General features: G+C 56.3%; 1 protein-coding gene across 1 annotated transcript; it reads left to right on the top strand.

The window, feature by feature from the left end:
* The first annotated feature begins 1,196 nt into the window (after positions 1-1,196).
* LOC147139585 (uncharacterized) lies at positions 1,197-27,706 on the top strand. The gene is made up of 5 exons (XM_086045748.1): positions 1,197-1,279; positions 3,102-3,938; positions 8,682-8,834; positions 11,832-14,044; positions 27,342-27,706. The coding sequence occupies exons 1-5, from the start codon at positions 1,197-1,199 to the stop codon at positions 27,704-27,706; spliced, it is 3,651 nt and encodes a 1,216-aa protein (XP_085901874.1).

Consider the following 27,706-nt stretch of genomic DNA (forward strand, 5'->3'; position numbering starts at 1 on the left):
CAGCCATTTTGTCATTTCTGTTGACTGAAAATGACATCACAGTTGCTCAGAGCTCAGGTAACGACCAATTACAGCGCACCTGTTTTCTGAAGCTGAGCCATGATTGGTCATTATCTGAGCCCTGAGCAACTGTGATGTAATTTACAGTTGACAGAAGTGACAAAATGGCTGCCTCCTGAGATGGCTAAAAATTGGTGGATTTTGCTGCTTAACTCATATTCCAAAAACGCAATGTTAAATCACAATGCCGTGTTTCAATTATTGGGTCTGCGTGGAACATATTCTTGAAAAAAATATGTTTGGGTTGACTTCCGCTTTAAATCAACCTGGTATCTTTGAGCTTCAAGTTCTTTCTAATGTATTCCATGGCTTCCGCTGGATCTTCAAACAACCTCTTCTGACCAGTCGTGTCGGTGATGAGGAGCCTCACGGGGATCCCAGCTTGACATCGTGGAAGCTCCAGAGTAGACGCTGAGCTTCAGTGAATGCCACTCTCTTCTTTGCACCGATCACCGTTGCAACTCTCATCATGCAGAATCAGCGACGCTGAGCGGATTGCTGTATAGAAGACATCATCCCATTTCAGTAGGTAGTGGACTCTGATCGCGATGACTTTGGGAGGCGTCATCTGCCCCATCAGCCCACTTGGCGCTGCATTCAGGGTTTGGTTGAACTTAAATCAAACAGCTGATGTTGTAGTTTAGCCATACTTGCAGTGAGCAGCTGTCCCTCACACGATGCAAGACCTTTAATCACGAATAGTCGTACACTAAATAAGCACAGTTCCCCCATTGATTCCTTCCACTTTTGGTGCAGTAAGGTGAATTAGGCTTTTAGCACGGCGTCCGTCCTCGTCCTTTTAAAAGGCTTCTGTCCTTGCATTCCGTCGGTTCACCATTTGAAGTGTTCCGAAGCATATTTTGTCATTTGCCCATTTCACCAAGTAGGTTGAGGTGAACTTTGGCCGTCTCGTGACCACGTCACACGCATGAGGGATGATTACACAAGTGGCTGAAATAGGTCTCCTCTGCTGGGTGTCCAGACTCCCCCCTTAGAGATGAGGTGAGAAGCTTGGTCATCCAGGAGGGACTCAGAGTAGAGCCGCTGCTTCTCCATATTGAGAAGAACCAGGTGAGGTGGCTCGGGCATCTGGTTAGGATGCCTGCTGGGAGCCTCCCTGGTGAGGTGTTTCGGACATGTCCCACCAGCAGGAGGCCCTGGAGATGACCCAGGAAACACTGGAGAGACTATGTCTCCCGGCTGGCCTCGAAACTCGTTGGTATCCCCTCGAAGGGTTGGAAGAAGTGGCTGGAGAGAGGGAGGTCCGGGGTTCCCAGCTAAAGCTGCTGCCCTCATGACCAAAACCTTGGATAAGCAATAGAAAATGGATGGATGATGAATGAAGCTATCAGTGTGACACTCATTTATTTACTGTTTACAGGACGTCATCTGCCATAATGATCACTTTCAAAATGTTCACCGTTGTCCTTCTGCTTGTCAGTAAGTCAGCAAACTCCCAAATAACATTTAATGAACAATAAGTAAAAGGTAATACTGTAACACTGTTGTCAATGCATTAACACAGGAAGCAGCAGCCTGCCAACAAGGAGAAAATGGCCAAGCATGACTGAGGAGAATTTAGGACGAGAAGACGACTGGTGGAGCCGAAAACATCCTCACATCCAAGCAAAAGCAGATCACAGAGATCCGACAAATTTTTTCCCTGAAGCAAGCCAACATATACTTAACTTTCCCTCAAAGAGCCCACAAAACTATGACACGAAAAATAGAGGGTATACCCATTACAAGCATTACACCCATGACTCCATACATGAAGAAAATATCCCTTGCTCGCATCCCCGTGACTCGGCACATGAAGGACAACCACCTTTCCGGCATACCCGTGACTTCACTGATGAGGAAAAAACCCCTTGCCAGCATACACGAGACTCGACCCTAGAAGAAAAAATGCCATGCCTGCATATCCGTGACTCCACACGAAAAACACGAACCCCTGACCGACATACCCATGACTCCACCCATGAAAAAGAAAAGCCTTGCCGTCATACACATGGCTCGACACATGAACAACAAATGCCTGGCAAACATACCAGTGACTCCAACAATGAAGAACAAACACCTAGCCAGCATACACATGACTCCAGCCATGAAGAACAAACCCTTTGCCAGCATACCCATGACTCCACTGATAAAGACAATGACTCTGTGTATTATGAAATCAAACCTTGCCCGGAAAAAAATCAAACAACACAAGCTCCGTATACTACTCCCTATAGCAGTGAAACCACAATTACAACAATGACGAGTGACAGCACACAAACTACACTTGCAAGTGTTACCACGGAGAGCACACATTCGAGTGAAAGCACACTTTCAAGTGAGAGCACATACTCCAGTGACATCACGCTGAGCAGTGACAGCACAATCTCAAGCGGTAGCACCCTTTCCAGCGATAGCACGCTGAGCAGTGACAGCACCCTAACAAGTGATACAACCCTTTCCAGCGGCAGCACATTCTCTAGCGATAGCACGCTGAGCAGCGACAGCACCCTATCAAGCGGTAGCACCCGTTCCAGTGGCAGCACGTTGAGCAGCGATAGCACCATCTCAAGTGATAGCACACTTTCCAGCGGCAGCACATTCTCTAGCGATAGCACGCTGAGCACCCTATCAAGCGATAGCACCCTTTCCAGCGATAGCACCCTCTCAAGCCATAGCACCCTTTCCAGCGGCAGCACATTCTCTAGCGATAGCACACTGAGCAGTGAAAGCACCCTATCAAGCGGTAGCACCCTTTCCAGCGATAGCACGCTGAGCAGTGACAGCACCCTAACAAGTGATACCACCATTTCCAGCGGCAGCACATTCTCTAGCGATAGCACGCTGAGCAGCGACAGCACCCTATCAAGCGGTAGCACCCTTTCCAGCGGCAGCACGTTGAGCAGCGATAGCACCATCTCAAGTGATAGCACACTTTCCAGCAGCAGCACATTCTCTAGCGATAGCACGCTGAGCACCCTATCAATCGATAGCACCCTTTCCAGCGATAGCACCCTCTCAAGCCATAGCACCCTTTCCAGCGGCAGCACATTCTCTAGCGATAGCACACTGAGCAGTGACAGCACCCTATCAAGAGGTAGCACCCTTTCCAGCGGCAGCACGCTGAGCAGTGACAGCACCCACTCAAGTGATTCCACCCTTTCCAGTGGAAGCACGTTGAGCAGAGACAGCACCCTCTCAAGTGATTCCTCCCTTTCCAGTGGCAGTACGCTCTCAAGTGACAGCACGCTGAGCAGTGACAGCACACTACCAAGTGGTAGCACCCTTTCCAGTGATAGCACCCTCTCAAGCCATAGCACCCTTTCCAGCGGCAGCACATTGACTAGCGATAGCACACTGAGCAGTGACAGCACGATATCAAGCGGTAGCACCCTTTCCAGTGGCAGTACGCTGAGCAGTGACAGCACTCTCTCAAGTGATTCCACCCTTTCCAGTGGCAGTACACTGAGCAGTGACAGCACCCTCTCAGGCGGTAGCACCCATTCCAGCGGCAGCACCATCTCAAGTGATAGCACCTTTTCCAGTGGAAGTACGCTGAGCAGTGACAGCACCCTCTCAAGTGGTTACACCCTTTCGAGCGGCAGTACGCTGAGCAGTGAAAGCACTCTCTCAAGTGATTCCACCATTTCCGGCGATAGCACCCTCTCAAGAGATAGCACGCTTTCCAGCGGCAGCACGCTGAGCAGTGACAGCACACGCACAAGCGGTAGCACCCTTTCCAGCGATAGCACGCTGAGCAGTGACAGCACCCTAACAAGTGATACCACCCTTTCCAGCGGCAGCACATTCTCTAGCGATAGCACGCTGAGCAGCGACAGCACCCTATCAAGCGGAAGCACCCTTTACAGCGGCAGCACGTTGAGCAGCGATAGCACCATCTCAAGTGATAGCACACTTTCCAGCGGCAGCACATTCTCTAGCGATAGCACGCTGAGCAGTGACAGCACCCTATCAAGCGATAGCACCCTTTCCAGCGGCAGCACGCTGGGCAGTGACAGCACCCTCTCAAGCGATAGCACCCTTTCCAGCGATAACACGTTGAGCAGTGACAGCACCCTAACAAGTGAAAGTACCCTTTCCAGTGGAAGTACGCTCTCAAGCGGTAGCACATTTTCCAGCAGCAGCACGTTCTCTAGCGATAGCACGCTGAGCAGTGACAGCACCCTATCAAGCGATAGCACCCTTTCCAGCGGCAGCACGCTGAGCAGTGACAGCACCCTCTCAAGCGATAGCACCCTTTCCAGCGATAGCACGTTGAGCAGTGACAGCACCCTAACAAGTGAAAGCACCCTTTCCAGTGGAAGTACGCTCTCAAGCGGTAGCACATTTTCCAGCGGCAGCACAATCTCTCGCGAAAGCACGCTGAGCAGTGACAGCACCCTCTCAAGCGATAGCACACTTTCCAGCGATAGCACCCTCTCAAGCGGTAGCACCTTTTCCAGCGGCAGCACATTCTCTCGGGAGAGCACGCTGAGCAGTGATAGCACCCTATCAAGCGATAGCACCCATTCCAGCGGCAGCACGCTGAGCAGTGACAGCACCATATCAATTGGTAGCACCCTTTTAAGCGGCAGCACGTTCTCTAGCGAAAGCACGCTAAGCAGTGACAGCACTATCTCAAGCGATAGCACGCTTTCCAGCGATAGCACTCTCTCAAGCGGTAGCACCTTTTCCAGCGGCAGCACGTTCTCGAGCGATAGCACGCTGAGCAGTGACAGCACCCTATCAAGTGATTCCACCCATTCAAGTGATTCCACCCTTTCCAGCGGTAGCACAGCGAGCAGTGACAGCACCCTCTCAAGCGATAGCACCCTTTCCAGCGGCAGCACGCCGAGCAGTGACAGCACCCTCTCAAGCGATAGCACCCTTTCCAGCGATAGCACGCCGAGCATTGACAGCACCCTATCAAGCGGTAGCACCCTTTCCAGCGATAGCACACTGAGCAGTGACAGCACCCTTTCCAGTGACAGCACGCCGAGCAGTGGCAGCACTCTCTCAAGCGATAGCACCCTTTCCAGCAGTAGCACCCTCTCAAGCGGTAGCACCTTTTCCAGCGGCAGCACGCTGAGCAGTGACAGCACCCTCTCAAGCGATAGCACCCTTTCCAGCGAAAGCACCTTCTCAAGCGATAGCACCCTTTCCAGCGGAAGCACGCAGAGCAGTGACAGCAGCCTCTCAAGCGATAGCACCCTTTCCAGCGGTAGCACGCAGAGCAGTGACAGCACCTTCTCAAGCGATAGCACTCTTTCCAGCGGTAGCACGCCGAGCAGTGACAGCACTCTCTCAAGTGATAGCACCCTTTCCAGCGAAAGCACCCTCTCAAGCGATAGCACCCTTTCCAGCGGAAGCACGCTGAGCAGTGACATCACTCTCTCAAGTGATAGCACCCTTTCCAGCGAAAGCACCCTCTCAAGCGATAGCACCCTTTCCAGCGGTAGTACGGCGAGCAGTGACAGCACCCTCTCAAGCGATAGCACCCTTTCCAGCGGCAGCACGCCGAGCAGTGACGGCACTCTCTCAAGTGATAGCACCCTTTCCAGCGAAAGCACCCTCTCAAGCGATAGCACCTTTTCCAGCGGTACCACGCCGAGCAGTGACAGCACTCTCTCAAGCGATAGCAGCCTTTCCAGCGGTAGTACGGCGAGCAGTGACAGCACCCTCTCAAGCGATAGCACCCTTTCCAGCGGCAGCACGCCGAGCAGTGACGGCACTCTCTCAAGTGATAGCACCCTTTCCAGCGAAAGCACCCTCTCAAGCGATAGCACCTTTTCCAGCGGTACCACGCCAAGCAGTGACGGCACCCTCTCAAGCGATAGCACCCTTTCAAGCGATAGCACCCTTTCCAGCGATAGCACACTGAGCAGTGACAACACCCTTTCCAGCGGCAGCACGCCGAGCAGTGTCAGCACTCTCTCAAGCGATAGCACCCATTCCAGCACTAGCACGCAGAGCAGTGACAGCACCTTCTTAAGCGATAGCACCCTTTCCAGCGGTAGCACGCCGAGCAGTGACAGCACTCTCTCAAGTGATAGCACCCTTTCCAGCGAAAGCACCCTCTCAAGCGACAGCACCCTTTCCAGCGGAAGCACGCAGAGCAGTGAAAGCACCCTATCAAGCGACAGCACCCTTTCTAGCAGTAGCACGCTGATCAGTGAAAGCACTCTCTCAAGTGATAGCACCCTTTCCAGCGAAAGCACCCTCTCAAGCGATAGCACAATTTCAAGCGGTACCACGCCGAGCAGTGACAGCACCCTCTCAAGTGATAGCACCCTTTCAAGCGATAGCACCCTATCCACCGATAGCACACTGAGCAGTGACAGCACCCTTTCCAGCGGTAGTACGGCGAGCAGTGACAGCACTCTCTCAAGCGATAGCACCCTTTCCAGCAGTAACACACAGAGCAGTGACAGCACCTTCTCAAGCGATAGCACCCTTTCCAGCGGTAGCACGCCGAGCAGTGACAGCACTCTCTCAAGTGATAGCACCCTTTCCAGCGAAAGCACCCTCTCAAGCGACAGCACCCTTTCCAGCGGAAGCACGCAGAGCAGTGACAGCACCCTATCAAGCGACAGCACCCTTTCGAGCAGTAGCACGCTGATCAGTGATAGCACCCTCTCAAGCGATAGCACGATGATCAGTGACAGCACCCTTTCCAGCGGCAGCACGCAGAGCAGTGGCAGCACACTCTCAAGCGATAGCACCCTTTCCAGCGGCAGCACGCAGAGCAGTGGCAGCACCCTCTCAAGCGATAGCACCCTTTCCAGCGAAAGCACCCTCTCAAGCGATAGCACCCTTTCCAGCGGTAGCACGCCGAGCAGTGACAGCACTCTCTCAAGTGATAGCACCCTTTCCAGCGAAAGCACCCTCTCAAGCGATAGCACCCTTTCCAGCGGTAGCACGCCGAGCAGTGACAGCACTCTCTCAAGCGACAGCACCCTTTCCAGCGGAAGCACGCAGAGCAGTGACAGCACCCTATCAAGCGACAGCACCCTTTCGAGCAGTAGCACGCTGATCAGTGATAGCACCCTCTCAAGCGATAGCACGATGATCAGTGACAGCACCCTTTCCAGCGGCAGCACGCAGAGCAGTGGCAGCACACTCTCAAGCGATAGCACCCTTTCCAGCGGCAGCACGCAGAGCAGTGGCAGCACCCTCTCAAGCGATAGCACCCTTTCCAGCGAAAGCACCCTCTCAAGCGATAGCACCCTTTCCAGCGGCAGCACGCAGAGCAGTGACAGCACTCTCTCAAGCGATAGCACCCTTTCCAGCGGTAGTACGGCGAGCAGTGACAGCACCCTCTCAAGCGATAGCACCCTTTCCAGCGGAAGCACACAGAGCAGTGGCAGCACTCTCTCAAGCGATAGCACCCTTTCCAGCGGAAGCACACAGAGCAGTGGCAGCACTCTCTCAAGTGATAGCACCCTTTCCAGCGGTAGCACGCCAAACAGTGACAGCACTCTCTCAAGTGATAGCACCCTTTCCAGCGAAAGCACCCTCTCAAGCGATAGCACCCTTTCAAGCGGGACCACGCCGAGCAGTGACAGCACCCTCTCAAGCGATAGCACCCTTTCAAGCGAAAGCACCCTTTCCAGCGATAGCACACTGAGCAGTGACAGCACCCTTTCCAGCGGCAGCACGCCGAGCAGTGACAGCACACTCTCAAGTTATAGCACCCTTTCCAGCGAAAGCACCCTCTCAAGCGATAGCACCCTTTCAAGCGGTACCACGCCGAGCAGTGACAGCACCCTTTCAAGCGATAGCACCCTTTCAAGCGATAGCACCCTTTCCAGCGATAGCACACTGAGCAGTGACAGCACCCTTTCCAGCGGAAGCACGCAGAGCAGTGACAGCACCCTATCAAGCGACAGCACCCTTTCTAGCAGTAGCACGCTGATCAGTGACAGCACTCTCTCAAGTGATAGCACCCTTTCCAGCGAAAGCACCCTCTCAAGCGATAGCACCCTTTCCAGCGGCAGCACGCAGAGCAGTGGCAGCACTCTCTCAAGCGATAGCACCCTTTCCAGTGGAAGCACACAGAGCAGTGACAGCACCTTCTCAAGCGATAGCACCCTTTCCAGTGAAAGCACCCTCTCAAGCGATAGCACCTTTTCCAGCGGTACCACGCCGAGCAGTGACAGCACTCTCTCAAGCGATAGCACCCTTTCCAGCGGTAGTACGGCGAGCAGTGACAGCACCCTCTCAAGCGATAGCACCCTTTCCAGCGGAAGCACACAGAGCAGTGGCAGCACTCTCTCAAGCGACAGCACCCTTTCTAGCAGTAGCACGCTGATCAGTGACAGCACTCTCTCAAGTGATAGCACCCTTTCCAGCGAAAGCACCCTCTCAAGCGATAGCACCCTTTCAAGCGGTACCACGCCGAGCAGTGACAGCACCCTCTCAAGTGATAGCACCCTTTCAAGCGATAGCACCCTTTCCAGCGATAGCACACTGAGCAGTGACAGCACGCCGAGCAGTGGTAGCACTCTCTCAAGCGATAGCACCCTTTCCAGCGGTAGTACGGCGAGCAGTGACAGCACTCTCTCAAGCGATAGCACCCTTTCCAGTGAAAGCACCCTCTCAAGCGATAGCACCTTTTCCAGCGGTACCACGCCGAGCAGTGACAGCACTCTCTCAAGCGATAGCACCCTTTCCAGCGGTACCACGCCGAGCAGTGACAGCACCCTCTCAAGTGATAGCACCCTTTCAAGCGATAGCACCCTTTCCAGCGATAGCACACTGAGCAGTGACAGCACGCCGAGCAGTGGTAGCACTCTCTCAAGCGATAGCACCCTTTCCAGCGGTAGTACGGCGAGCAGTGACAGCACTCTCTCAAGCGATAGCACCCTTTCCAGCAGTAGCACGCAGAGCAGTGACAGCACCTTCTCAAGCGATAGCACTCTTTCCAGCGGTAGCACGCCGAGCAGTGACAGCACTCTCTCAAGTGATAGCACCCTTTCCAGCGAAAGCACCCTCTCAAGCGATAGCACCCTTTCCAGCGGAAGCACGCTGAGCAGTGAAAGCACCCTCTCAAGCGATAGCACCCTTTCCAGCGGTAGCACGCCTAGCAGTGATAGCACCGTCTCGAGCGATAGCACTCTTGTCAGCGATAGCACACTGAGCAGTGACAGCACCCTCTTAAGCGATAGCACCCTTTCCAGCGGTAGCACGCCGAGCAGTGATAGCACCCTCTCAAGCGATAGCACCCTTTCCAGCGATAGCACACTGAGCAGTGACATCACTCTTTCAAGCGATAGCACCCTTTCCAGCGGTAGCACGCAGAGCAGTGATAGCACCCTCTCAAGCGATAGCACCCTTTCCAGCGGTAGCACGCCGAGCAGTGACAGCACCCTCTCAAGCGATAGCACCCTTTCCAGCGGTAGTACGGCGAGCAGTGACAGCACTCTCTTAAGCGATAGCACCCTTTCCAGCGGCAGCACGCAGAGCAGTGACAGCACCCTATCAAGCGATAGCACCCTTTCCAGCAGTAGCATGCAGAGCAGTGACAGCACCTTCTCAAGCGATAGCACCCTTTCCAGCGATAGCACGCCGAGCATTGATAGCACCCTCTCAAGCGACAGCACCCTTTCCAGCGATAGCACACTGAGCAGTGGCAGTACTCTTTCAAGCGATAGCACACTTTCCAGCGGAAGCACGCCGAGCAGTGACATCACTCTCACAAGCGATAGCACCCTTTCCAGCAGCAGCACGCCGAGCAGTGACAGCACCCTCTCAAGCGGAAGCACCCTTTCCAGCGATAGCACACTGAGCAGTGACAGCACCCTTTCCAGCGGCAGCACGCCGAGCAGTGACAGCACTCTCTCAAGTGATAGCACCCTTTCCAGCGATAGCACGCAGAGCAGTGACAGCACCCTATCAAGCGACAGCACCCTTTCTAGCAGTAGCACGCTGATCAGTGATAGCACCCTCTCAAGCGATAGCACCCTTTCCAGCGGTAGCACGCTGAGCAGTGACATCACTCTTTCAAGCGATAGCACCCTTTCAAGCGGCAGCACGCCGAGCAGTGACAGCACCGTCTCGAGCGATAGCACCCTTTCCAGCGGTAGCACGCCGAGCAGTGATAGCACCCTCTTAAGCGATAGCACCCTTTCCAGCGATAGCACACTGAGCAGTGACATCACTCTTTCAAGCGATAGCACCCTTTCCAGCAGTGGCACGCAGAGCAGTGACAGCACCTTCTCAAGCGATAGCACCCTTTCCAGCGATAGCACGCCGAGTAGTGAAAGCACCCTATCAAGCGACAGCACCCTTTCTAGCAGTAGCACGCTGATCAGTGAAAGCACTCTCTCAAGTGATAGCACCCTTTCCAGCGAAAGCACCCTCTCAAGCGATAGCACAATTTCAAGCGGTACCACGCCGAGCAGTGACAGCACCCTCTCAAGTGATAGCACCCTTTCAAGCGATAGCACCCTATCCACCGATAGCACACTGAGCAGTGACAGCACCCTTTCCAGCGGTAGTACGGCGAGCAGTGACAGCACTCTCTCAAGCGATAGCACCCTTTCCAGCAGTAACACACAGAGCAGTGACAGCACCTTCTCAAGCGATAGCACCCTTTCCAGCGGTAGCACGCCGAGCAGTGACAGCACTCTCTCAAGTGATAGCACCCTTTCCAGCGAAAGCACCCTCTCAAGCGACAGCACCCTTTCCAGCGGAAGCACGCAGAGCAGTGACAGCACCCTATCAAGCGACAGCACCCTTTCGAGCAGTAGCACGCTGATCAGTGATAGCACCCTCTCAAGCGATAGCACGATGATCAGTGACAGCACCCTTTCCAGCGGCAGCACGCAGAGCAGTGGCAGCACACTCTCAAGCGATAGCACCCTTTCCAGCGGCAGCACGCAGAGCAGTGGCAGCACCCTCTCAAGCGATAGCACCCTTTCCAGCGAAAGCACCCTCTCAAGCGATAGCACCCTTTCCAGCGGTAGCACGCCGAGCAGTGACAGCACTCTCTCAAGTGATAGCACCCTTTCCAGCGAAAGCACCCTCTCAAGCGACAGCACCCTTTCCAGCGGAAGCACGCAGAGCAGTGACAGCACCCTATCAAGCGACAGCACCCTTTCGAGCAGTAGCACGCTGATCAGTGATAGCACCCTCTCAAGCGATAGCACGATGATCAGTGACAGCACCCTTTCCAGCGGCAGCACGCAGAGCAGTGGCAGCACACTCTCAAGCGATAGCACCCTTTCCAGCGGCAGCACGCAGAGCAGTGGCAGCACCCTCTCAAGCGATAGCACCCTTTCCAGCGAAAGCACCCTCTCAAGCGATAGCACATTTTCCAGCGGAAGCACGCCGAGCAGTGACATCACTCTCTCAAGCGATAGCACCCTTTCCAGCGGTAGCACGCCGAGCAGTGATAGCACCGTCTCGAGCGATAGCACTCTTGTCAGCGATAGCACACTGAGCAGTGACAGCACCCTCTTAAGCGATAGCACCCTTTCCAGCGGTAGCACGCCGAGCAGTGATAGCACCCTCTCAAGCGATAGCACCCTTTCCAGCGATAGCACACTGAGCAGTGACATCACTCTTTCAAGCGATAGCACCCTTTCCAGCGGTAGCACGCAGAGCAGTGATAGCACCCTCTCAAGCGATAGCACCCTTTCCAGCGGTAGCACGCCGAGCAGTGACAGCACCCTCTCAAGCGATAGCACCCTTTCCAGCGGTAGTACGGCGAGCAGTGACAGCACTCTCTTAAGCGATAGCACCCTTTCCAGCGGCAGCACGCAGAGCAGTGACAGCACCCTATCAAGCGATAGCACCCTTTCCAGCAGTAGCATGCAGAGCAGTGACAGCACCTTCTCAAGCGATAGCACCCTTTCCAGCGATAGCACGCCGAGCATTGATAGCACCCTCTCAAGCGACAGCACCCTTTCCAGCGATAGCACACTGAGCAGTGGCAGTACTCTTTCAAGCGATAGCACACTTTCCAGCGGAAGCACGCCGAGCAGTGACATCACTCTCACAAGCGATAGCACCCTTTCCAGCAGCAGCACGCCGAGCAGTGACAGCACCCTCTCAAGCGGAAGCACCCTTTCCAGCGATAGCACACTGAGCAGTGACAGCACCCTTTCCAGCGGCAGCACGCCGAGCAGTGACAGCACTCTCTCAAGTGATAGCACCCTTTCCAGCGATAGCACGCAGAGCAGTGACAGCACCCTATCAAGCGACAGCACCCTTTCTAGCAGTAGCACGCTGATCAGTGATAGCACCCTCTCAAGCGATAGCACCCTTTCCAGCGGTAGCACGCTGAGCAGTGACATCACTCTTTCAAGCGATAGCACCCTTTCAAGCGGCAGCACGCCGAGCAGTGACAGCACCGTCTCGAGCGATAGCACCCTTTCCAGCGGTAGCACGCCGAGCAGTGATAGCACCCTCTTAAGCGATAGCACCCTTTCCAGCGATAGCACACTGAGCAGTGACATCACTCTTTCAAGCGATAGCACCCTTTCCAGCAGTGGAACGCAGAGCAGTGACAGCACCTTCTCAAGCGATAGCACCCTTTCCAGCGATAGCACGCCGAGTAGTGATAGCACCCTCTCAAGCGACAGCACCCTTTCCAGCGATAGCACACTGAGCAGTGACATCACTCTTTCAAGCGATAGCACCCTTTCCAGCGGCAGCACGCCGAGCAGTGACAGTACTCTTTCAAGCGATAGCACACTTTCCAGCGGAAGCACGCCGAGCAGTGACATCACTCTCACAAGCGATAGCACCCTTTCCAGTGGCAGCACGCCGAGCAGTGACAGCACCCTCTCAAGCGGAAGCACACATTCCAGCGGTAGCACGCTGAGCAGTGACAGCACCCTCTCAAGCGATAGCACCCTTTCCAGCGATAGCACACTGAGCAGTGACAGCACCCTTTCCAGCGGCAGTACGCCCAGCAGTGACAGCACTCTCTCAAGTGATAGCACCCTTTCCAGCGATAGCACGCAGAGCAGTGACAGCACCCTATCAAGCGACAGCACCCTTTCTAGCAGTAGCACGCTGATCAGTGATAGCACCCTCTCAAGCGATAGCACATTTTCCAGCGGAAGCACGCCGAGCAGTGACATCACTCTCTCAAGCGATAGCACCCTTTCCAGCGATAGCACACTGAGCAGTGACAGCAACCTTTCCAGCGGCAGCACGCCGAGCAGTGACAGCACTCTCTCAAGTGATAGCACCCTTTCCAGCGATAGCACGCAGAGCAGTGACAGCACCCTATCAAGCGACAGCACCCTTTCTAGCAGTAGCACGCTGATCAGTGATAGCACCCTCTCAAGCGATAGCACCCTTTCCAGCGGTAGCACGCTGAGCAGTGACATCACTCTTTCAAGCGATAGCACCCTTTCAAGCGGCAGCACGCCGAGCAGTGACAGCACCGTCTCGAGCGATAGCACCCTTTCCAGCGGTAGCACGCCGAGCAGTGATAGCACCCTCTTAAGCGATAGCACCCTTTCCAGCGATAGCACACTGAGCAGTGACATCACTCTTTCAAGCGATAGCACCCTTTCCAGCAGTGGCACGCAGAGCAGTGACAGCACCTTCTCAAGCGATAGCACCCTTTCCAGCGATAGCACGCCGAGTAGTGATAGCACCCTCTCAAGCGACAGCACCCTTTCCAGCGATAGCACACTGAGCAGTGACATCACTCTTTCAAGCGATAGCACCCTTTCCAGCGGCAGCACGCCGAGCAGTGACAGTACTCTTTCAAGCGATAGCACACTTTCCAGCGGAAGCACGCCGAGCAGTGACATCACTCTCACAAGCGATAGCACCCTATCCAGTGGCAGCACGCCGAGCAGTGACAGCACCCTCTCAAGCGGAAGCACACATTCCAGCGGTAGCACGCTGAGCAGTGACAGCACCCTCTCAAGCGATAGCACCCTTTCCAGCGATAGCACACTGAGCAGTGACAGCACCCTTTCCAGCGGCAGTACGCCCAGCAGTGACAGCACTCTCTCAAGTGATAGCACCCTTTCCAGCGAAAGCACCCTCTCAAGCGATAGCACCCTTTCCAGCGGAAGCACGCTGAGCAGTGACATCACCCTATCAAGCGACAGCACCCTTTCTAGCAGTAGCACGCTGATCAGTGATAGCACCCTCTCAAGCGATAGCACATTTTCCAGCGGAAGCACGCCGAGCAGTGACATCACTCTCTCAAGCGATAGCACCCTTTCCAGCGGTAGCACGCCGACCAGTGACAGCACCCTCTCAAGTGATAGCACCCTTTCCAGCGGCAGCACATCGAGCAGTGACAGCACCCTCTCAAGCGATAGCACCCTTTCCAGCGGTAGCACACCGAGCAGTGACAGCACTCTCTCAAGCGATAGCACCCTTTCCAGCGGCAGCACGCTGAGCAGTGACAGCACCCTCTCAAGCGATAGCACCCTTTCCAGCGGTAGCACGCCCTCCAGCGGCAGCACGCCGAGCAGTGACAGCACCCTCTCGAGCGATAGCACCCTTTTCAGCGATAGCACACCGAGCAGTGACAGCACCCTTTCCAGCGGAAGCACGCCGAGCAGTGGAACCACTCCCTCAAGTGATAGCACCCTTTCCACCAGTAGTACGGCGAGCAGTGACAGCACCCTTTCCAGCGGCAGCACGCAGATTAGTGGCAGCACTCTCTTAGGCGATAGCACCCTTTCCAGCGGTAGCACGCCGAGCAGTGACAGCACTCTCTCAAGTGATAGCACCCTTTCCAGCGGCAGCACGCAGAGCAGTGACAGCACCCTATCAAGCGACAGCACCCTTTCCAGCAGTAGCACGCTGATCAGTGATAGCACCCTCTCAAGCGATAGCACCCTTTCCAGCGATAGCACGCCGAGCAGTGACAGCACATTGAGCAGTGACAGCACCCTTTCCAGCGGCAGTACGCAGAGCAGTGGCAGCACTCTCTTAAGCGATAGCACCCTTTCCAGTGGTAGCACGCCGAGCGGTGACAGCACTCTCTCAAGTGATAGCACCCTTTCCAGCGATAGCACGCAGAGCAGTGACAGCACCCTATCAAGCGACAGCACCCTTTCCAGCGGTAGCACGCCGAGCAGTGATAGCACATTTTCCAGCGGAAGCACGCCGAGCAGTGACATCACTCTCTCAAGCGATAGCACCCTTTCCAGCGGTAGCACGCCGAGCAGTGACAGCACCCTCTCAAGCGATAGCACCCTTTCCAGCGGCAGCACACCGAGCAGTGACAGCACCCTCTCAAGCGATAGCACCCTTTCAAGCGGCAGCACGCAGAGCAGTGTCAGCACCCTATCAAGCGACAGCACCCTTTCTAGCAGTAGCACGCTGATCAGTGACAGCACCCTCTCAAGCGATAGCACCCTTTCCAGCGGCAGCACGCTGAGCAGTGACAGCACCCTCTCAAGCGATAGCACCCTTTCCAGCGGTAACACGCCCTCCAGCGGCAGCACGCCGAGCAGTGACAGCACCCTCTCGAGCGATAGCACCCTTTTCAGCGATAGCACACCGAGCAGTGACAGCACCCTCTCAAGCGATAGCACCCTTTCCAGCGATAGCACGCTCTCTAGCGAGAGCACACTGAGCAGTGACAGCACCCTTTCCAGCGGAAGCACGCCGAGCAGTGGAACCACTCCCTCAAGTGATAGCACCCTTTCCACCAGTAGTACGGCGAGCAGTGACAGCACTCTCTCAAGCGATAGCACCCTTTCCAGCGGTAGCACGCCGAGCGTTGACAGCACTCTCTCAAGCGACAGCACCCTTTCCAGCAGTAGCACGCTGATCAGTGATAGCTCCCTCTCAAGCGATAGCACCCTTTCCAGCGATAGCACGCCGAGCAGTGACAGCACACTGAGCAGTGACAGCACCCTTTCCAGCGGCAGCACGCCGAGCAGTGGCACCACTCCTTCAAGTGATAGCACCCTTTCCACCGGTAGTACGGCGAGCAGTGACAGCACCCTCTCAAGCGATAGCACCCTTTCCAGCGGTAGCACGCCGAGCAGTGACAGCACTCCGAGCAGTGACAGCACCCTCTCAAGCGATACCACCCTTTCCAGCGGTAGCACGCTCTCAAGCGACAGCACTCCGAGCAGTGACAGCACCCTCTCAAGCGATAGCACCTTTTCCAGCGGCAGCACACCGAGCAGTGACAGCACCCTCTCAAGCGGAAGCACACTTTCCAGCGGCAGCACGCCGAGCAGTGGCACCACTCCCTCAAGCGATAGCACCCTTTCCACCGGCAGTACGGCGAGCAGTGAAAGCACTCTCTCAAGCGATAGCACCCTTTCCAGCGGTAGCACGCCGAGCAGTGACAGCACCCTCTCAAGCGATATCACCCTTTCCAGCGGTAGCACACCGAGCAGTGGCAGCACCCTCTCAAGCGATAGCACCCTTTCCAGCGGCAGCACGCCGAGCAGTGACACCACTCTCTCAAGCGATAGCACCCTTTTCAGCGATAGCACACTGAGCAGTGACAGCACCCTCTCAAGCGAAAGCACACTTTCCAGCGGAAGCACGCCGAGCAGTGACATCACTCTCTCAAGCGATAGCACACTTTCCAGCGGCAGCACGCCGAGCAGTCACAGCACCCTATCAAGCGACAGCACCCTTTCTAGCAGTAGCACGCTGATCAGTGATAGCACCCTCTCAAGCGATAGCACCCTTTCCAGCGGTAGCACGCCGAGCAGTGACAGCACTCTCTCAAGCGATAGCACCCTTTCCAGCGGTAGCACGCCGAGCAGTGATAGCACCCTCTCAAGCGATAGCAGCCTTTCCAGCGGTAGCACGCCGAGCAGTGACATCACTCTTTCAAGCGATAGCACCCTTTCCAGCGGCAGCACGCCGAGCAGTGACAGCACCCTATCAAGCGACAGCACCCTTTCTAGCAGTAGCACGCTGATCAGTGATAGCACCCTCTCAAGCGATAGCACCCTTTCCAGTGGCAGCACGCAGAGCAGTGACAGCACCCTATCAAGCGACAGCACCCTTTCTAGCAGTAGCACGCTGATCAGTGATAGCACCCTCTCAAGCGATAGCACCCTTTCCACCGGTAGCACACCGAGCAGTGACAGCACCCTCTCAAGCGATAGCACCCTCTCCAGCGGTAGCACGCCGAGCAGTGACAGCACTCTCTCAAGCGATACCACCCTTTCCAGCGGCAGCACGCCGAGCAGTGACAGCACCCTCTCAAGCGATAGCACCCTTTTCAGCGATAGCACACTGAGCAGTGACAGCACCTTCTCAAGCGATAGCACCCTTTCCAGCGGTGGCACGCTCTCAAGCGACAGCACTCTGAGCAGTGACAGCACCCTCTCAAGCGATAGCACACTTTCGAGCGGAAGCACGCCGAGCAGTGACATCAGTCTCTCAAGCGATAGCACCCTTTCCAGCGGCAGCACGCCGAGCAGTGACAGCAGCCTCTCAAGCGGAAGCACACTTTCCAGCGGTAGCACGCCGAGCAGTGACAGCACCCTCTCAAGCGGTAGCACCCTTTCCAGCGATAGCACACTGAGCAGTGACAGCACCCTTTCCAGCGGAAGCACGCAGAGCAGTGGCAGCACTCTTTCAAGCGATAGCACCCTTTCCAGCGGTAGCACGCCGAGCAGTGACAGCACCCTCTCAAGCGGTAACACCCTTTCCAGCGACAGCACACTGAGCAGTGACAGCACCCTTTCCACCGGTAGTACGGCGAGCAGTGACAGCACTCTCTCAAGCGATAGCACCCTTTCCAGCGGTAGCACGCCGAGCAGTGACGGCACCCTCTCAAGCGATAGCACCCTCTCCAGCGGTAGCACACTGAGCAGTGACAGCACCTTCTCAAGCGATAGCACCCTTTCCAGCGGTAGCACGCTCTCAAGCGACAGCACTCTGAGCAGTGACAGCACCCTATCAAGCGACAGCACCCTTTCTAGCAGTAGCACGCTGATCAGTGATAGCACCCTCTCAAGCGATAGCACCCTTTCCACCGGTAGCACACCGAGCAGTGACAGCACTCTCTCAAGCGATAGCACCCTTTCCAGCGGTAGCACGCCGAGCAGTGACAGCACCCTCTCAAGCGGTAACACCCTTTCCAGCGACAGCACACTGAGCAGTGACAGCACCCTTTCCACCGGTAGTACGGCGAGCAGTGACAGCACTCTCTCAAGCGATAGTACCCTTTCCAGCGGTAGCACGCCGAGCAGTGACAGCACCCTCTCAAGCGATAGCACCCTCTCCAGCGGTAGCACACTGAGCAGTGACAGCACCTTCTCAAGCGATAGCACCCTTTCCAGCGGTAGCACGCTCTCAAGCGACAGCACTCTGAGCAGTGACAGCACCCTCTCAAGCGATAGCACATTTTCTAGCGGAAGCACGCCGAGCAGTGACATCACTCTCTCAAGCGACAGCACCCTTTCTAGCAGTAGCACGCTGATCAGTGATAGCACCCTCTCAAGCGATAGCACCCTTTCCACCGGTAGTACGGCGAGCAGTGACAGCACTCTCTCAAGCGATAGCACACTTTCCAGCGGTAGCACACCGAGCAGTGACAGCACCCTCTCAAGCGATAGCACCCTCTCCAGCGGTAGCACGCCGAGCAGTGACAGCACTCTCTCAAGCGATAGCACCCTTTTCAGCGATAGCACACTGAGCAGTGACAGCACCTTCTCAAGCGATAGCACCCTCTCCAGCGGTAGCACGCCGAGCAGTGACAGCACCCTCTCAAGCGGTAGCACCCTTTCCAGCGATAGCACACTGAGCAGTGACAGCACCCTTTCCAGCGGAAGCACGCAGAGCAGTGGCAGCACTCTCTCAAGCGATAGCACCCTTTCCAGCGGTAGCACGCCGAGCATTGACAGCACCCTCTCAAGCGGTAACACCCTTTCCAGCGATAGCACACTGAGCAGTGACAGCACCCTTTCCACCGGTAGTACGGCGAGCAGTGACAGCACTCTCTCAAGCGATAGCACCCTTTCCAGCGGCAGCACGCCGAGCAGTGACAGCAGTCTCTCAAGCGGAAGCACACTTTCCAGCGGTAGCACGCCGAGCAGTGACAGCACCCTCTCAAGCGGTAGCACCCTTTCCAGCGATAGCACACTGAGCAGTGACAGCACCCTTTCCAGCGGAAGCACGCAGAGCAGTGGCAGCACTCTTTCAAGCGATAGCACCCTTTCCAGCGGTAGCACGCCGAGCAGTGACAGCACCCTCTCAAGCGGTAACACCCTTTCCAGCGACAGCACACTGAGCAGTGACAGCACCCTTTCCACCGGTAGTACGGCGAGCAGTGACAGCACTCTCTCAAGCGATAGCACCCTTTCCAGCGGTAGCACGCCGAGCAGTGACAGCACCTTCTCAAGCGATAGCACCCTTTCCAGCGGTAGCACGCTCTCAAGCGACAGCACTCTGAGCAGTGACAGCACCCTATCAATCGACAGCACCCTTTCTAGCAGTAGCACGCTGATCAGTGATAGCACCCTCTCAAGCGATAGCACCCTTTCCACCGGTAGCACACCGAGCAGTGACAGCACCCTCTCAAGCGATAGCACCCTCTCCAGCGGTAGCACGCCGAGCAGTGACAGCACTCTCTCAAGCGATACCACCCTTTCCAGCGGCAGCACGCCGAGCAGTGACAGCACCCTCTCAAGCGATAGCACCCTTTTCAGCGATAGCACACTGAGCAGTGACAGCACCTTCTCAAGCGATAGCACCCTTTCCAGCGGTGGCACGCTCTCAAGCGACAGCACTCTGAGCAGTGACAGCACCCTCTCAAGCGATAGCACACTTTCGAGCGGAAGCACGCCGAGCAGTGACAACACCCTATCAAGCGACAACACCCTTTCTAGCAGTAGCACGCTGATCAGTGATAGCACCCTCTCAAGCGATAGCACCCTTTCCACCGGTAGTACGGCGAGCAGTGACAGCACTCTCTCAAGCGATAGCACACTTTCCAGCGGTAGCACACCGAGCAGTGACAGCACCCTCTCAAGCGATAGCACCCTCTCCAGCGGTAGCACGCCGAGCAGTGACAGCACTCTCTCAAGCGATAGCACCCTTTTCAGCGATAGCACACTGAGCAGTGACAGCACCTTCTCAAGCGATAGCACCCTTTCCAGCGGTAGCACGCTCTCAAGCGACAGCACTCTGAGCAGTGACAGCACCCTCTCAAGTGATAGCACACTTTCGAGCGGAAGCACGCCGAGCAGTGACATCAGTCTCTCAAGCGATAGCACCCTTTCCAGCGGCAGCACGCCGAGCAGTGACAGCAGCCTCTCAAGCGGAAGCACACTTTCCAGCGGTAGCACGCCGAGCAGTGACAGCACCCTCTCAAGCGGTAGCACCCTTTCCAGCGATAGCACACTGAGCAGTGACAGCACCCTTTCCAGCGGAAGCACGCAGAGCAGTGGCAGCACTCTTTCAAGCGATAGCACCCTTTCCAGCGGTAGCACGCCGAGCAGTGACAGCACCCTCTCAAGCGGTAACACCCTTTCCAGCGACAGCACACTGAGCAGTGACAGCACCCTTTCCACCGGTAGTACGGCGAGCAGTGACAGCACTCTCTCAAGCGATAGCACCCTTTCCAGCGGTAGCACGCCGAGCAGTGACAGCACCCTCTCAAGCGATAGCACCCTCTCCAGCGGTAGCACACTGAGCAGTGACAGCACCTTCTCAAGCGATAGCACCCTTTCCAGCGGTAGCACGCTCTCAAGCGACAGCACTCTGAGCAGTGACAGCACCCTATCAAGCGACAGCACCCTTTCTAGCAGTAGCACGCTGATCAGTGATAGCACCCTCTCAAGCGATAGCACCCTTTCCACCGGTAGCACACCGAGCAGTGACAGCACTCTCTCAAGCGATAGCACCCTTTCCAGCGGTAGCACGCCGAGCAGTGACAGCACCCTCTCAAGCGGTAACACCCTTTCCAGCGACAGCACACTGAGCAGTGACAGCACCCTTTCCACCGGTAGTACGGCGAGCAGTGACAGCACTCTCTCAAGCGATAGCACCCTTTCCAGCGGTAGCACGCCGAGCAGTGACAGCACCCTCTCAAGCGATAGCACCCTCTCCAGCGGTAGCACACTGAGCAGTGACAGCACCTTCTCAAGCGATAGCACCCTTTCCAGCGGTAGCACGCTCTCAAGCGACAATACTCTGAGCAGTGACAGCACCCTCTCAAGCGATAGCACATTTTCTAGCGGAAGCACGCCGAGCAGTGACATCACTCTCTCAAGCGACAGCACCCTTTCTAGCAGTAGCACGCTGATCAGTGATAGCACCCTCTCAAGCGATAGCACCCTTTCCACCGGTAGTGCAGCGAGCAGTGACAGCACTCTCTCAAGCGATAGCACACTTTCCAGCGGTAGCACACCGAGCAGTGACAGCACCCTCTCAAGCGATAGCACCCTCTCCAGCGGTAGCACGCCGAGCAGTGACAGCACTCTCTCAAGCGATAGCACCCTTTTCAGCGATAGCACACTGAGCAGTGACAGCACCTTCTCAAGCGATAGCACCCTTTCCAGCGGTAGCACGCTCTCAAGCGACAGCACTCTGAGCAGTGACAGCACCCTCTCAAGCGATAGCACACTTCCGAGCGGAAGCACGCCGAGCAGTGACATCACTCTCTCAAGCGATAGCACCCTTTCCAGCGGCAGCACGCCGAGCAGTGACAGCAGCCTCTCAAGCGGAAGCACACTTTCCAGCGGTAGCACGCCGAGCAGTGACAGCACCCTCTCAAGCGGTAGCACCCTTTCCAGCGATAGCACACTGAGCAGTGACAGCACCCTTTCCAGCGGAAGCACGCAGAGCAGTGGCAGCACTCTCTCAAGCGATAGCACCCTTTCCAGCGGTAGCACGCCGAGCATTGACAGCACCCTCTCAAGCGGTAACACCCTTTCCAGCGATAGCACACTGAGCAGTGACAGCACCCTTTCCACCGGTAGTACGGCGAGCAGTGACAGCACTCTCTCAAGCGATAGCACCCTTTCCAGCGGTAGCACGCCGAGCAGTGACAGCACCCTCTCAAGCGATAGCACCCTCTCCAGCGGTAGCACACTGAGCAGTGACAGCACCTTCTCAAGCGATAGCACCCTTTCCAGCGGTAGCACGCTCTCAAGCGACAGCACTCTGAGCAGTGACAGCACCCTCTCAAGCGATAGCACATTTTCTAGCGGAAGCACGCCGAGCAGTGACATCACTCTCTCAAGCGACAGCGCCCTTTCTAGCAGTAGCACGCTGATCAGTGATAGCACCCTCTCAAGCGATAGCACCCTTTCCACCGGTAGTACGGCGAGCAGTGACAGCACTCTCTCAAGCGATAGCACACTTTCCAGCGGTAGCACACCGAGCAGTGACAGCACCCTCTCAAGCGATAGCACCCTCTCCAGCGGTAGCACGCCGAGCAGTGACAGCACTCTCTCAAGCGATAGCACCCTTTTCAGCGATAGCACACTGAGCAGTGACAGCACCTTCTCAAGCGATAGCACCCTTTCCAGCGGTAGCACGCTCTCAAGCGACAGCACTCTGAGCAGTGACAGCACCCTCTCAAGCGATAGCACACTTCCGAGCGGAAGCACGCCGAGCAGTGACATCACTCTCTCAAGCGATAGCACCCTTTCCAGCGGCAGCACACCGAGCAGTGACAGCAGCCTCTCAAGCGGAAGCACACTTTCCAGCGGTAGCACGCCGAGCAGTGACAGCACCCTCTCAAGCGGTAGCACCCTTTCCAGCGATAGCACACTGAGCAGTGACAGCACCCTTTCCAGCGGAAACACGCAGAGCAGTGGCAGCACTCTCTCAAGCGATAGCACCCTTTCCAGCGGTAGCACGCCGAGCAGTGACAGCACCCTCTCAAGCGGTAACACCCTTTCCAGCGATAGCACACTGAGCAGTGACAGCACCCTTTCCACCGGTAGTACGGCGAGCAGTGACAGCACTCTCTCAAGCGATAGCACCCTTTCCAGCGGTAGCACGCCGAGCAGTGACAGCACCCTCTCAAGCGATAGCACCCTCTCCAGCGGTAGCACACTGAGCAGTGACAGCACCTTCTCAAGCGATAGCACCCTTTCCAGCGGTAGCACGCTCTCAAGCGACAGCACTCTGAGCAGTGACAGCACCCTATCAAGCGACAGCACCCTTTCTAGCAGTAGCACGCTGATCAGTGATAGCACCCTCTCAAGCGATAGCACCCTTTCCACCGGTAGCACACCGAGCAGTGACAGCACTCTCTCAAGCGATAGCACCCTTTCCAGCGGTAGCACGCCGAGCAGTGACAGCACCCTCTCAAGCGGTAACACCCTTTCCAGCGACAGCACACTGAGCAGTGACAGCACCCTTTCCACCGGTAGTACGGCGAGCAGTGACAGCACTCTCTCAAGCGATAGCACCCTTTCCAGCGGTAGCACGCCGAGCAGTGACAGCACCCTCTCAAGCGATAGCACCCTCTCCAGCGGTAGCACACTGAGCAGTGACAGCACCTTCTCAAGCGATAGCACCCTTTCCAGCGGTAGCACGCTCTCAAGCGACAATACTCTGAGCAGTGACAGCACCCTCTCAAGCGATAGCACATTTTCTAGCGGAAGCACGCCGAGCAGTGACATCACTCTCTCAAGCGACAGCACCCTTTCTAGCAGTAGCACGCTGATCAGTGATAGCACCCTCTCAAGCGATAGCACCCTTTCCACCGGTAGTGCAGCGAGCAGTGACAGCACTCTCTCAAGCGATAGCACACTTTCCAGCGGTAGCACACCGAGCAGTGACAGCACCCTCTCAAGCGATAGCACCCTCTCCAGCGGTAGCACGCCGAGCAGTGACAGCACTCTCTCAAGCGATAGCACCCTTTTCAGCGATAGCACACTGAGCAGTGACAGCACCTTCTCAAGCGATAGCACCCTTTCCAGCGGTAGCACGCTCTCAAGCGACAGCACTCTGAGCAGTGACAGCACCCTCTCAAGCGATAGCACACTTCCGAGCGGAAGCACGCCGAGCAGTGACATCACTCTCTCAAGCGATAGCACCCTTTCCAGCGGCAGCACGCCGAGCAGTGACAGCAGCCTCTCAAGCGGAAGCACACTTTCCAGCGGTAGCACGCCGAGCAGTGACAGCACCCTCTCAAGCGGTAGCACCCTTTCCAGCGATAGCACACTGAGCAGTGACAGCACCCTTTCCAGCGGAAGCACGCAGAGCAGTGGCAGCACTCTCTCAAGCGATAGCACCCTTTCCAGCGGTAGCACGCCGAGCATTGACAGCACCCTCTCAAGCGGTAACACCCTTTCCAGCGATAGCACACTGAGCAGTGACAGCACCCTTTCCACCGGTAGTACGGCGAGCAGTGACAGCACTCTCTCAAGCGATAGCACCCTTTCCAGCGGTAGCACGCCGAGCAGTGACAGCACCCTCTCAAGCGATAGCACCCTCTCCAGCGGTAGCACACTGAGCAGTGACAGCACCTTCTCAAGCGATAGCACCCTTTCCAGCGGTAGCACGCTCTCAAGCGACAGCACTCTGAGCAGTGACAGCACCCTCTCAAGCGATAGCACATTTTCTAGCGGAAGCACGCCGAGCAGTGACATCACTCTCTCAAGCGACAGCGCCCTTTCTAGCAGTAGCACGCTGATCAGTGATAGCACCCTCTCAAGCGATAGCACCCTTTCCACCGGTAGTACGGCGAGCAGTGACAGCACTCTCTCAAGCGATAGCACACTTTCCAGCGGTAGCACACCGAGCAGTGACAGCACCCTCTCAAGCGATAGCACCCTCTCCAGCGGTAGCACGCCGAGCAGTGACAGCACTCTCTCAAGCGATAGCACCCTTTTCAGCGATAGCACACTGAGCAGTGACAGCACCTTCTCAAGCGATAGCACCCTTTCCAGCGGTAGCACGCTCTCAAGCGACAGCACTCTGAGCAGTGACAGCACCCTCTCAAGCGATAGCACACTTCCGAGCGGAAGCACGCCGAGCAGTGACATCACTCTCTCAAGCGATAGCACCCTTTCCAGCGGCAGCACACCGAGCAGTGACAGCAGCCTCTCAAGCGGAAGCACACTTTCCAGCGGTAGCACGCCGAGCAGTGACAGCACCCTCTCAAGCGGTAGCACCCTTTCCAGCGATAGCACACTGAGCAGTGACAGCACCCTTTCCAGCGGAAACACGCAGAGCAGTGGCAGCACTCTCTCAAGCGATAGCACCCTTTCCAGCGGTAGCACGCCGAGCAGTGACAGCACCCTCTCAAGCGGTAACACCCTTTCCAGCGATAGCACACTGAGCAGTGACAGCACCCTTTCCACCGGTAGTACGGCGAGCAGTGACAGCACTCTCTCAAGCGATAGCACCCTTTCCAGCGGTAGCACGCCGAGCAGTGACAGCACCCTCTCAAGCGATAGCACCCTCTCCAGCGGTAGCACACTGAGCAGTGACAGCACCTTCTCAAGCGATAGCACCCTTTCCAGCGGTAGCACGCTCTCAAGCGACAGCACTCTGAGCAGTGACAGCACCCTCTCAAGCGATAGCACATTTTCTAGCGGAAGCACGCCGAGCAGTGACATCACTCTCTCAAGCGACAGCACCCTTTCTAGCAGTAGCACGCTGATCAGTGATAGCACCCTCTCAAGCGATAGCACCCTTTCCAGCGGCAGCACGCTCAGCAGCGACAGCACCCTTTCCAGCGGCATCACGCCGAGCAGTGACAGCACCCTCTCAACCGATAGCACCCTTTTTAGCGGCAGCACGCCGAGCACTGACAGCACACTCTCAAGCGATAGCACCCTTCCCAGCGGTACCACGCCGAGCAGTGACAGCACCCTCTCAAGCGATAGCACCCTTTCCAGCGGTAGCACGCTCTCCAGCGACAGCACGCTGAGCAGTGACAGCACCCACTCAAGTGATAGCACTGTTTCCAGTGATAGCACGCTGAGCACTGACAGCACACTCTCAAGCGATAGCACCCTTTCCACCGGTAGTACGGCGAGCAGTGACAGCACTCTCTCAAGCGATAGCACCCTTTCCAGTGGTAGCACGCCGAGCAGTGACAACACCCTCTCAAGCGATAGCACCCTTTCCAACGGCAGCACGCTCTCCAGCGACAGCACGCTGAGCAGTGACAGCACCCTCTCAAGCGATAGCACCCTTTCCAGCGATAGCACACTGAGCAGTGACAGCACCCTTTCCAGCGGTAGCACGCCAAGCAGTGGCACAACTCCCTCAAGCGATGGCACCCTTTCCACCGGTAGTGCGGCGAGCAGTGACAGCACCCTCTCAAGCGATAGCACCCTTTCCAGCGGTAGCACGCCAAGCAGTAGCAGCACTCTCTCAAGCGATAGCACCCTATCCAGCGGAAGTACTTCGAGTAGTGACAGCACTCTCTCAAGCGATAGCACCCTTCCCACTGGTAGTACGGCGAGCAGTGACAGCACTCTCTCAAGCGATAGCACCCTTACCAGCGGTAGCACGCCGAGCAGTGACAGCACTCTCTCAAGTGATAGCACCCTCTCAAGCGATAGCACCCTTTCCAGTGGCAGCGAGCAGAGCAGTGACAGCACCCTCTCAAGCGATAGCACCCTTTCCAGCGGTACCACGCCGAGCAGTGACAGCACCCTCTCAAGCGATAGCACCCTTTCCAGCGGTAGCACGCTTTCCAGCGACAGCACACAGAGCAGTGACAGCACCCTTTCCAGCGGCAGCACACAGAGCAGTGGCAGCACTCTGTCAAGCGATAGCACCCTTTCCAGCGGTAGCACGCCGAGCAGTGACAACACCCTCTCAAGCGATAGCACCCTTTCCAGCGGCAGCACGCTCTCCAGCGACAGCACGCTCAGCAGTGACAGCACCCTCTCAAGCGATAGCACCCTTTCCAGCGGCAGCGCGCCGAGCAGTGACAGCACCCTCTCAAGCGATAACACCCTTTCCAGCGATAGCACACTGAGCAGTGACAGCACCCTTTCCAGCGGTAGCACGCCGAGCAGTGGCACCACTCCCTCAAGCGATGGCACCCTTTCCACCGGTAGTACGGCGAGCAGTGACAGCACCCTCTCAAGCGATAGCACCCTTTCCAGCGGTAGCACGCCGAGCAGTGACAGCACCCTCTCAAGCGATAGCACCATTTCCAGCGGTAGCACACCAAGCAGTAGCAGCACCCTCTCAAGCGATAGCACCCTATCCAGCGGAAGTACGCCGAGCAGTGACATTACCCTTTCAAGTGATAGCAGCAGTAGCACACCTTCCAGCGACAGCAGTGACAGCAGCCCTACCACTGATGACACAGCCATTACTGTCAGCACAGGCACCACAGGAGAAGTCACAGTGACTCAAACAATTGAAGAAGTTGCAATTCGAAGGTCAGCAGAGACAGCTGTGGCAGCATCAGCAACTGCTGCATCAGTGGCAGCGTCATTGGCGAGCTCAGCTGCAGCAGCATCGGCTGCAGTATCAGGGAGATCCTCACAAACAGAAGCAGCTGCAGAAGATGCGTCATCTGCTGCAGACGAGGCAGCAACTGCTGCATCTTCATTTTCACGAGGCACAATCAATGCAGGTGCAGCAGCAGCAGCAGCAGACGATGCAGCAGACGCGTCTGAAATTGCTGCAACAAGAGCACAAGAATCTGCGGAGGGAGCTAGCGGGGACTTGGCCCCGTTTGCCCTCCAACTCTCTGGAGCAGCACAAAATGCAGCAACTATTGCGCGATCAGCCGCAACAATAA

This window comes from Filicampus tigris, chromosome 11 (genome assembly GCF_054856515.1).
Source record: "Filicampus tigris isolate MCC_2025a chromosome 11, RoL_Ftig_1.0, whole genome shotgun sequence".
NCBI lineage: Eukaryota > Metazoa > Chordata > Actinopteri > Syngnathiformes > Syngnathidae > Filicampus > Filicampus tigris.